A 12,304-nucleotide genomic window follows, 5' to 3' on the forward strand; every position below is an offset into this window, starting at 1 on the left:
TTACTTGCATATAAATCTGTTGATGAGCCAGTAGGCTATTCAACGCTGTTCTGAAACATTTCGGCATCTATCCCAATGGTTGAGCCCTAAAAACGTTGCTTTGAGTTCCCACGCTGAAGCTCCGCCTTTTGCTGCTGATGCGGTAAGACAGAAAAGTTTTCCAAGAAACGTTGATATCGAGCAGACGCTTTTGAAGCGCGGCAACTAACGTGATTTTTTTCTCCGAAGAAAATAAGATGGCTCCATGCCTTGCATTCTTTCAATCTCCATCAGTGTTTTGGCGTATCGTCGTCGTGTGAGCCTCTGGTCTATGCTTTTACCACCCCAGAATCACGATGTTCCCGGACTACACTGGAAGGCTACCAGAGAGCAGCCAGTCTTTTTGGCGTATGATCGACAACAACAATCTAGGAACAGAGCGCTTCATTGGCAGACCGAAAGGCGTTGTGATCGGCTTGATTCGAGATGACCACGATGATTTGGCCAAAACAGACTTGCGTATTTGCTGCTTTGTACTGTATGGTGTGATAAATAATTCTATGGAATTGTGTTGCGTTGTTGAATGGTGGTTTTGTTTGATAGATCTTTGAACTAAATGATCAAGGGTTTAAAGTTAGCTAGTAGGCTATTAGTAATTGCAATATGCATGTAAAAATCAATGCTGAGGCAATCAATTGTAAATACAATATGCTAGACTACTACCACTGTACTTAATTGTTAAACAATGTGGCGCAGCACAGCAACTTAACCATCGAAATAAAAGCGTCACTGTCGTAAAATTGCCGTGTTTCTCATTTTTTTGTCCAAAAATGAGCAAAAACATGTTTTTTCAAGATATCTCCTTGTCTGTTGCAGTTAGCGTTTCATATTGTATTGACATAAATATGAAATCGTCCCTTTTGGGGCAAGTGCCAACTCTCTAGCTCTTTCCATATTCGTGATAAGGCCAAAATTCGCTAGCTTGCACATCAAGATGACGTCACAATGAAAAAATAACTTTATTTTTGAAATCAGTGACGAAAATTCAGTCAGAACTTGACCCGAACCTAATTTTCCTGAAAAGTCGCCTAAAAGTGGGACACCCTAATGTAGTATTTGTAGCCTATGCACGTAAAAAGGTAAGCTATTGCTAAGCTGCGTAGAGATCCAGAGGCTTTTCAGGAAGCTAAGAAGTCATCAGCTTGATCACTCATCATGACGCATCCAGTAAAAATACTGTATAACACAAGCTTTGCACGTGTTCAAACTTGCAGTGAAAGTAGGTATAGGCCTACAACCAAACAATAATGTTGTCGCAAACAGATCAGTGAAATGGGTTAATGCTAAGCTATCGTGCAGAACAGAAACTTAGTTACCATCCTCCTTGTGGCATCGTAGGCTATAAAAGAAGTGACAGTGGTGCATTTTGAAGGGCAATAAGATGATGTAACAGAGCTCAAAATCTGAAAAAGTGCCAAGAATCAATTTTTTTTTCACGTTTGTGAAGGTCCACAACTTTTCAGAAAGTTAAGGAAAAATCCATGAACCTCGCCATTTTTGGCACAGCCTACTGATGACTGATAGTCTTTTGCTGCTTCTTTTTGTTGTAGTAGGCTACTGGTGGTAGCCACTTTAACAAGTCGAAATTCTGCCACTGAAATTGACTAGAATGAAACCACCAACCAATCATAAGCTACGGTTTAAGTGACGTAAAAAATGGCGAAAAGAAGATCATAGAAAGCAAATTAAGTGATGGATTTTTTGTCGGCTGGTTGGCTTAGAGGTTAGGGTTAGGGCTAGAAAGTAGTGATTTCATTGACGCGTGTTCGATTCTCACCACTGCTATTGCTCTTTTTCTTCTGTAATTACCAAATAAAGTTCAAAACAAGCATTAACTCTTTGGATGAGTGCTAGAAGGGTCACAATTGGACAGTAGCCTCTTATAACACGTTTTCATTGGTTGGCGGTTGCATTGTAGTCAATTTCAGTGGCAGAATTTCGACTTGTTAAAGTTGCTACCGCTACTGGTATCCAGATTGCTATTTTATTCGGACTGTGTATAAATGTACCGCACTATTCTTACAAAAACGAAATAAAAGTTTTCTCTATTTCCTAAAATTGAAATAACCAGTTAACCACCGCGTATTTTTGAATTTGTATTGCTTTCTTTGAAAGTCTCTTGTTGGAACGGGGGAATTTCTCCATACCAGGCCCAAATTGTTATCTTAATGGGCCTGGCCGAGGGTGTCGGGTTTGATTCTTGCGCATGCCTGTCACCGCCTCAACGACAGCAAACAGAAATACAATTTAAGCAAACAGTCGAACTTAGTAACATCGTAAATTTCACACATCAGCCAGGCTATCCAGTATCCACTATCCAGTATCCATGTTTCACATGACCTTACTATGCAAGTCACTATTGGTGGAGAAACGTAGCTTTGAAGTTACAAAACGCAAAATCAATGTGCGTTCATCAGAAAAGATTGAGAAAAATAGGTTACGAGTATCCCATCTCTACAAAATTACAGCAGCATTAATTGTTGAGCAGATCAAAAGGTACAAATGATGTCGCGTCTATCAGACGACCTTAATGAGATAACCTACAACCATTTCTTACGAAAACCAAGATAATAATACAAATTAGTTTATAATAGGTTAGGCCTAATGCCAATTTAAGATTGCAACAAAGAATTACAGAGTAGCTTAATTCCAAAACTGGATTGTTTGCAGAACGAAATTAGGCCTATGCATAAAAAGCATTGAAAAGATCTTTAAATTCCAACAGCGTTTGCGTAGTCATATCTAAGTCAACACAGCTCCAATGAAATCCGTTCTTTACACATTGGCAACGTCTGTAGACATTGAATCAATGCATAAACGACGGATTCTACAAACAGCACTGCTTTCCATTTTTGCTTCACCCATCGTTACAATTAGGAGGCTAGATGATAAATTTTGGTAAAAAAACGATTGATTATTATAAATTGCAATGTAGTTTTATGAAAGAAAAACAATCAAGAAAAATTGGCAACAAGTTGGTATTAAAAGAAGCGCTACGCTTGTAAACCGGTAAGAGCAACGCATATCTGCCATGGATAGAGCGCTATATAAAAACACACTTTATTATTATGACAGGTCCAAGTTCTCTGTGCAATAGAAATTCAAAATAATGCATTTGTTCAGTCGCCCGAAGACCCGGTTCTTTTTCCACTTTCAGGGTTGCCATCACTTCACTAAAAATGTTCAATTACATGGACAAACAACGAGATTGCGATTTTAGTAAAGCAGAAAAAAAACTTTTGCAAAATCTTAAAGTGGAAACTCTGTTCAATAAAAAGTTCTCCAAAAACACAAATACAGTGATAATAGTAACATGTAGCAATAAAACCAACAGCAATAATTTAGCAATGCACTTAATGGATGATTTGAAAACATTGTTATATAAAAAATCAAACTTCAGTTCAGTTTGTTCATTTTCTTCGCTATCACAGCGAAAACAACACCCTAGCTAGCAATACAGTTCTTTTTTAAATTGATTCAACGTCTGCAGATGTTGAACCAATATAAAAAGAACCGTTTGTTTGCTGAGACATGCTTTAACATAGCAGCGGTAAAGGTAGATAGCATGTAATATGGCAGACAGGCACAATAGCATAGCATAGCCTATTCTATCATGTTAAAAAGAGATTGAATCGCAGGAGCACTGGAGCACATAATAAATACCACTATGATCTATTACCAGAAAACACAATTGAAACTAAGCAAACGTCGTTAGACAAAGACTACGTTGACAACACACACGGTTGAAGCAACGCTTAAACAACGTGTAACTGTAAACAAAGGTTGAAGTCTAGCGCGCGCGTTTCAACTCACAACACCAATATGTCGTCACCAAAGCATCACAAGCAACAAGACGTTATCGCCAGACAGCAAAATTCGTCACTTTTTCTATTGCCAAGTTAATGTTAATTAAACCGACGTTACATTAAAACAACATTTTTTAACAATCAAGTAACTCATAAGAAATATTAGAGGAACATATAATATAATAACAAAAATATGGTCTTGTCCAGGTTTTTTTTTAAGGTTTGGTTTGGGTGACCGCTAAGTAGTTTAAAGAGACCGCAAGTGTTTCATTTAAATACCAATAAATAGCCATATTTGCTTAAGACATAGCGAGAAACAACCATTACTTTTCTACTGTAGTTGCAAGTCCAAATTTTGGGAAACCGCTGGAGAAATTTAAAAAACCTTAAAAAAAACACTGGTCTTGTCTATGTATTGAGAAACTCCTATCCTGCTCACATACGAAATGGCTACGCAGCACAACGGGTCAAGTAAACGTTCGTTATTTCACCGTATTTTTGTTTTGTTATAATGTTAAATGTTGTGGTATTGCTAAGCGTTGTTTGTTTAATGTTGTATTTGGTGGCGAGGGATGAAGGAGCAAGGAAACAGCATCAAAATATTTGAACTTCTTCTAATACAGTGGATAAGCAGTTAAGCACATTATCACATCTTGCATCAAAGACACTGTTGAAGTCACCAACAGACGCACGACTGTCTCTGTCGTTATCACATACGAAATCACCGCGTTCACCTACCATTTCTGAACTTAAATTACTACGTTCCCATCTGGCAAATTTAGCCCTTTTTGTATTGCAAACGTTAAATCAACCTAAAAAAGGCCAATTTTTGACAGCTGAGTTAGTACTTCGCTCTAATGGCGTCGATACGGGTTGTAAGAAAAAGTTGTGTCGAACTTGAACAAACGCCATTAGCTGGTCTTGAGGGTCGAAAAAACTTCTACGATGGGTTAATTAGAGAGACAGAAGCATGTAAGAAATGAGAGACAGAAGCATGTTTAAGACGACAAACATGGCATTGTTGTGAACACCATTATGAGTGGGGTGAAGATAGGTCTTGCACCAAATTTCAGTCATAGTAAAAGCAGTAAAAAAATCTTTTGTGCACCTGTCATGTAAATTTAACAAGATGTGTGAATTATTTGTTGGGTAAAACACTCTTCTGCTCTAAGAATAGTTGCCTGAAAATATATTACTTTCGTTGCAAAACGTTATAAAAACATGTCCATGAAACATCAACAATTGCATTCACCCATAATTGAAAATTTTCTTGCATTGGGCTATAATGTTGAGATAATCATCCGCAATAACTAGGCACCACGAAACTGTGGCTTTGCAATAGTTGCAGATACAAACTTACAGTAGACTATATAAAAACGTTATAAAAAGTATAAATGAAAGGCACGCTCTGGGCTTGCCGGCAGATGGCAGTATGGAGGCTTTAATCGGGCATCTGTACTTCGTTGTACTCGTCCCGCTTGACTGAAGTGACGCTCGGTTCACTGCTGGGATTATCAAGCTGAAACGAATGGGTTCAGTTTAGTTTATTCTTCGACTGTCTCGGGAACTAAAAGAAGATACAAGCTACAAATACGCGATTACCAGCACGCAGAAGACAGGAAAAGAGCAAAACCTAGTAGGGGAAGATCTGGTAATCTGTGCCAATCTGCTGACATGTCACTTAACATCCCATCAAGACACAGCAGCTGCAGGGGTGGTCGAGCTATCACTGGCAAACTATAAGGGCGAGTAGCCTCATTATTTGAACATTGTTACATTAAAACGGCTTTAGTTTTGGTAAAACGTCGGAACCTATAGTGCAGGGGTCACCAACCTTTTTTGCATGCGGGCCACTTTGGCACTAAGGAGAGCTGTGGCGGGCCGCACTAATAAAATGTTAGGTAGGTTGACTCTTATGCTAGAAAAGAACGCATTTCGTACCCAGTATCCAGCGTTACATGTTGTTCATATTTATGTTAGAATACCGTAGCAACAAAATTAATCGAACAACGCTACTGCCAGGCCAAGCTCCTTTTACAACACTTTTGACTTTTTTAACAATGCCTAATAAATAGAGGCCACTTGTTTTGTGCACTTATAGCGAGGCGAGCGGTTTCATCAGAATATTCATCGCCAAGCAAGAGTGGTGTTGTTACTTCGCTTCGCAAAAGATATCTTGCAATTAACAGTTTCAGTAAACAAGGAAATGTTTGACACATCGCAATACAGGCAACAATAGTGACCTGCAAACATATCAGCGAAAAATAGGCTCCAATAACAGGGAAAAAGAAACCAGGTAGGCCTACCATCTTCTCTCGAGTTGTCGCTATATGTCAGGGCATCCGTTGGTTAACCACTGCCTGGTGTCGTCATCGATGGAAACTAGGCCTTCCATACCATGAGGAGGTCTGTATAGCCGGCAATCCTTGATAATGTGTGCTGCCGTCTGCATTTCACCACACTCACATGCAGCACTCTCTGCCGACGAAAGCAAGTACCTCCACGAGGCCGCCCCCGCAAGTACCGACTTTGGGAAACTAAACTTGCTACAACTGTCGCTATAAAGTTATGCGGAAGAACAATCATCAGAATGGCACCCCCAGACCAAGCACAGCGCCCTTGTCAGGGCGAACAGCACCAGCTGTTGTAGGTCAAGGAGTGACCATTCTGCAAGTAAATGTTGAAGGCACCACCAACGCTAAACTAGACATCATCACACCAGGTACCATGAAACAAACGCTTGTGAAAATCACCAAAAAATCGTAATTTATGAACAGTCTTCCCTCGAAAAAAGCAATGAGTTGGTTTTTCATCCTTTTTTGTGAGAATCTATAAAACCGTCTTTCTTTTATTATAGACAACTGTCACTTGCGGTGCTCATCAGCGTGGCAAGAATTTGTTGATTAACAACATTTTGCAGTACTTGCTTCGGCAGTACATATACTATAATTGGAACGATACAGATTAGCATGGCTCCTGCGCAAGGATGACACGCAAAATCGTGAAGCGTTCCATATTTCTTAAAAAAAAAACGTTTTGCACTAGGCGTAGCCTACTAAGCTAAATATTTTCATAATACAATCAGAAAAAGTCTCTAAATTTAAATATATTGTCAATTATTATAAATTGAGTTGGCACACCGACCCATTTTGCCAAGAAAAACTTGCATAAAGAGAACACTGCTCGTGAAACACAATAACAGTGAAACTCGCACTAGTGTTTACATGACAATTGCAAACTTAAAATAAGCAACCCTATGCTCATAGACAATTTCAAAATTCGAAAACAGACATTTTAATCAACCACTGGGACAGTGTGGCTGGACATCGCATTGGAATAACTTTAAGCAACCCCCACCTAGAACTATAATCTGATTGGTCGGTCGGTGGAATCGTATGCAATGCGAAAATATGCTTCCCGGAAAGTATTTTTTGCCTTCGTGCTCTTTAACTCCCTCAAGAAAAGTATTTTTGGTTATACTTGTACGCTGATACCTTCCGCGGGCCGCAGCGATACAGCGTGGCGGCCCGCCATTTGGTGACCCCTGCTATAGTGCATTCGTTACAATCAACCGATACCGATGATATTATTTAAAACCTTAAAAAATAATAAAAGCTGTTTTTTAACCTTGAAGATGTTGCATTGAAATTAGCAGCATCTATAAAATCCCACCACACCATGCTGGCCACATTAGAAAGATGTCAAACCCTCGCTATGTTTAGTCATCCCAGCATTACCTCGGCGATCTCTTTCTGTGTGAAGATTCTGGGCAGCACAAAGAACCTCAGTGGAACGGTGAGAACGAGGGCGAAGGGGAATGCGATGGAGGCGGCGGTGGACTTGACGGCCCAAAGCACGGCCAAGCACACTGTCTCAATCAGTGTGAAGAAATGAATGCGTAAAGATCGTACCTGAAAGACAAGGAATGTTGAAACAGTTTTATATTCGATCAACAAACAAAAACATCTTTTCAACATTTCAAAGACACAATATAAGTAGCTAATCCGAGACAGCAAATCAGTCGTTTTTTACATTGATTCAACGTCTGAAGTATATTCATGTAATTGGGCACCATCTTGTTGCAGCATACACTGATAAAGTCAAAGCTGTGTGGCGAAAGCTTTGAAAAAACTGGAAGTCATTAACTTAGCGCGATAGTTCCTCAATTCACGATAAAATCACCCTCAAAACATTATGACGTATATAGCATCTAATGACGTCACAACACGGTCAGATTAGCTGAGTTTAAATAGCACCTCGTGTGGATGTTCGAGACAAAAGATCAAAAGTAACTTGGAAACACTAACAACTTTGACGTAGCTGAAGTCCGGATAATGCTTGGCTGGCATGAAGAGCATCTGGATCCTATCTACAAACTGGACTCCGGTTAAAGATGTGACTCCCATATAGAGGAAGATGCCGAAGAGAACAGCGAGAGGAATCTCCTTCAACAGAGGCTGCATGAGGATGGACAAACCTAGGAGAATAATAACAAGTTATAATTTATTATTCAATACGTAAGGACATCATTGTATTTGCGGCATCCAGGCTTTCACCCAGTGGTTGAAGATTTAGATTAAGTGGGCGAGAAGGTAAGGAAGACAATCTTCATGTCCACCTTCAGGCATGCCGGCAGCATAGCGGAATGGTGAGAGCCTTGTTACTATACTCGAAAGGGCGTGGGATGACACCGCTCAAGAGCATGCGGCTGCGACTTTTAACATAAATTATAAAAGGATACTAAACAATGATGGTCATAGCATATGCTATCTGAGAACAGAAAATGAAACCATCGACGGAGAAATATTCCAACAGTATCAGTAAGATTTGTACTTGACTATAGCTGCATTACATCCCGGAAGTTTCACAATGTATATGGTTAGACCGTTCACTTGTACCGTCGCAATTAGAATCTGTTCAGTGTTCACGTATATGACAGTCTTGGAGTAATGGTCATACTGCGATACATACAGAAGGCACACAAACACAAACCCTTATCACGAATCCATTGCAGATCAGTGAGTGAAGACCGACTATCCCTAGCTAGCATACGCACAAAGCACTCAAACGTTCAACACAATTATGAATGAAGACGAAGCTGCACTGACCGGCAAGCTAAAGAAATCTCAACTTGTGACGTCGCCACGCAAGTTGCAACAAACAAGTCAAAAAGTTGTGTAGGTCGCGCGATGTGGGACTCACCTAGACACGCGTTGACTACAAATACGGTGACCCTCTGTTCCTTCACCCCTTCGATGCGAGGCTTCTCTCCGGGTGCTTGGGACTTGCTCATTACGGTCAGGCTGTATGAAGAAGACAAGTTTGATCATGTACGTGGAGAAAAGTTCACTACCAAGTAACTTTAAACATGAAATATTGAAGAAGGTGAAGCAGAACCGCAGAGTCGGACCAATACAAGCCGACGCTGAAAATTTTTGGCGGATACCAACTTGCTGCAATCATCATCATCATCAACCAATTTTGATTATACAGGTCATGAATTAATAATCCTCATGTCGAGGATGTGGCCTGTCTGTCTGTCGAGAACGAAGTCTTGCCCTACACACCTCGCGATTTATTGGGTTGGCAGAGTCCATGTTCAGGGCTACAAGGTCACCTTTTACAAGTTCTTCCCAAGAAAGTTTTGGTCTTTGGCAATGATATTGAATACTACAGCGGCACAAATTATTAGCATTCGCTCGTTAGTGAAGAAAAACCATGGATTGGCCCATCGTAGCCACACTTGTCATGCAGACTCAAGTATGTTGTTAGGGATGAACTTGTTTTAGCTATTTTGGGCTTTAAAAGGTTATAACGTTGGGACCAAACACAGCGGGCCAAATACCTCTGCATATGTTTGAGATTTATTCCGAACTGAGTAATAATAGCTCAGGGGATTTCCATGAGATAGGTTCAAATGTAACGAAAACCTTGGAGATGCCTATATTCCAATGCCAATATTTCAGTTCTTTAGTCTAGGACAACGAAAAAAGATTTCATATTTTAAGGCAACACTGAGCGGCATTTACCTGTTGGTATGTGTGATAGACCTGACGGCAGCGCAGCATACCCACGGGAGGCCAAAGACAGAGACAAACAGGTTGAGCGCTCCAAGCACCAACAGGTTGAGGTGGAAACCGGTTCCTTTCTTTAACTTGCGTTCTTTGGCGCTCACTATAACTCTGCGGTGCAAATATTTATTTATTTAAAGATAGGAAAGGACAGGTATGCTCTGACATGTGTCACATCCACAACAATGCTTAATGTTAACAATAAGTTATAGATCTTATTTCACTCGTACCAACGCGAAACGTGCGCAATTCTTTTTTCGATTTGGACTGAACGATCTTACTCGGTTATATGGGATTCCATAAAAATCAGGATAAAGACGAGGAAAGCTGGAATGACGGCAGCGAATATCATCCATACTGGGAGAGGGTTGTCAACGGTTCCTAGGGGACTTATCAACCACCCCCTTTTCGTGGGGTCAGTTGGGGAAAGCCCTTGTGGCACATTGAGTTTCTATAAAACACAAAAGTCAATATGATCAAAGGATAAAATATAATGATGAACTGCAATGATGCTGCCAAATCCACTTTGATAGAAAATATCACGAGACGGCCGCATTTCGGACCATAGGCGAAGCGCTCCATGTGCGCACTGATAAAGAAGACAGCCCCGTCTCAAAACACAAGAAATACGTTCATACCACGTATTTTTAGCATTAGCATGCCGGGGTTAGTAAATGTTAAAATAATTTAAAAAAAAAAAGATTCATATTTATTGCTGAAACGTTTATCTTCGGTCTAAGACAGCTCCAACCATGTAGGTAGAAGGTTTGTACCACTGAGTTAAGAGCTACCACCAATGAATGTTGACAGTGTGAAGTTTGCGCTGATAACTGAAGCATTGTTGCCTGCAAACCGCACCCATCACTAAGTGCTACTAAAAGAGAAGCCATCCAACTGTAACCACGAGAACCAACTGTTGCTTATTTATATTTTGTTTTCGCTAGCGGAAGTTAAAACTAACCCCACATTTATGGATATCAAGATCTTGACCTCACCTTTGTAGATTTAGGTACGGGGAGTACACTCAACAATTCCATAACAACTCGACGGCATTCCAGCCATCAGGACAGGGTTAGCGTTTGTGTAACACAAAGTGGACAGTCTCTATTCGATGGAACTGACACAATGAGCGATGAAGCGTTTTGTGCTAAAGTTTTACATAGAATTCATGTAAAGCCTCCTAGTCTCACCTGTGTATAAGTCTCCGAAATGACGACGTCCAAAATGAGCATGGCTGTTATCGCGATGGGGACTCCAAAGTCGCCGATCGTGCGTCTGACTGAGCTGCGCAAGAACTTGCTGTTCCTGTGAAAGATCGTGATTAACTTTTAAATGATTTATTCATATGAAACAATTTCGTGATGGTTTGTTTCATTGCTGAAGTTGAAGCGGAATAAATATCAGACAAAAATTTTACGTAAAGCAAACAACAGACGAATGAGCAAAGTTTTGTCGTTGAAATAACTTGATGGCATCCTGGGGCCACCGATTGCACTCATCACAACAGTCCAGTACAAATTGTTAGCATTTTTACAACATCCTGATCCCTCAACATATTTATTGATCAAGAATCGATTTTTCTGCAGCAATGTAACTTCAGTTCATTCAAAACCACTCTGAGGTGTTTAGGATCTTGCGATTAAGTTACGTCGGTTATAGATAATAAATACATCATTGAGCAAAATACTGGAGATGAAGCAAAGCAAGAAACAAAATGTAGTATTTAACCCTCTGTCTACCGAAAAAAAATATGCAAGTTTTACCGTTGGGGTCCATTGGACCCCAAATTTCAAAGGACTTGTTTTGGACAAAAAAAATCAGTTCCGATGATGAAATTAAAGCTCAATAGGAAAGGGCGTAACAGACTACAAAAATCATAACTTACAAACACTGTAGAAAAACCAAAAATACTCGAAATTTAACAAACAAGTCATACAGTAGCCCATGCACAAACCAAACTGATACGGAATTGGTCTATTCTTGAGCAATGGTCAAACTATTGAGAGATTTGGCTAAAAAACGCATATTAGGCCTACATATTAGTTCACAAGAAATAATGTGAGTTTATATATTATCGCATTCATTGCAAATGATTTGCGAATGTTCTTGGCAAACGTTGAATTTGCAAGTAGGTAGTACAAAATTGTCTGCATTTTTGGTGTTTGTGTCTTTCGTAAAGATAGCATCTAGCCTGCTTTGATTTTGGCGCCTGATCTTCAACCAGCTGTTTCTTTTATTTTGTTGCGGATTTAGATGTCTTGTTGATATTGAAGTCGAAGCTGGTAATCCAGCAAGCTCTTTTCCTAGTTGGATCAAAAATTTTCTTCTCTTTCATGCTGAATGTTGTGCTGCTATTTTAGCCTTGCAATTATTGCCATATTACAAAAG

The 12,304-nt window shown here is 39.9% G+C and overlaps 1 protein-coding gene and 1 non-coding gene across 3 annotated transcripts in view; one reads left to right on the forward strand and one right to left on the reverse strand.

The window, feature by feature from the left end:
- Positions 1-1,143: 1,143 nt before the first annotated feature.
- The window catches only part of LOC145768589 (band 3 anion transport protein-like), a 34,595-nt gene continuing 23,434 nt past the window's right edge, over positions 1,144-12,304 (reverse strand). For both annotated transcript variants that reach the window (XM_082580118.1, XM_082580117.1), the window contains 7 exons: positions 11,107-11,221; positions 10,198-10,367; positions 9,875-10,027; positions 9,048-9,148; positions 8,153-8,322; positions 7,583-7,756; positions 1,144-5,364 (listed from right to left, as the gene is read on the reverse strand). In XM_082580118.1, the coding sequence (XP_082436244.1) occupies positions 5,287-5,364; positions 7,583-7,756; positions 8,153-8,322; positions 9,048-9,148; positions 9,875-10,027; positions 10,198-10,367; positions 11,107-11,221 (961 nt within the window). In that variant the 3' untranslated portion in view covers positions 1,144-5,286. The remainder of the gene's footprint in view (positions 5,365-7,582; positions 7,757-8,152; positions 8,323-9,047; positions 9,149-9,874; positions 10,028-10,197; positions 10,368-11,106; positions 11,222-12,304) is intronic.
- Positions 6,765-6,866, forward strand: LOC145769781 (U6 spliceosomal RNA). The gene has a single exon (XR_014289094.1). It is a non-coding gene; the product is annotated as a U6 spliceosomal RNA (small nuclear RNA).

The sequence above is a fragment of the Aplidium turbinatum genome, chromosome 4 (genome assembly GCF_918807975.1).
Source record: "Aplidium turbinatum chromosome 4, kaAplTurb1.1, whole genome shotgun sequence".
NCBI lineage: Eukaryota > Metazoa > Chordata > Ascidiacea > Aplousobranchia > Polyclinidae > Aplidium > Aplidium turbinatum.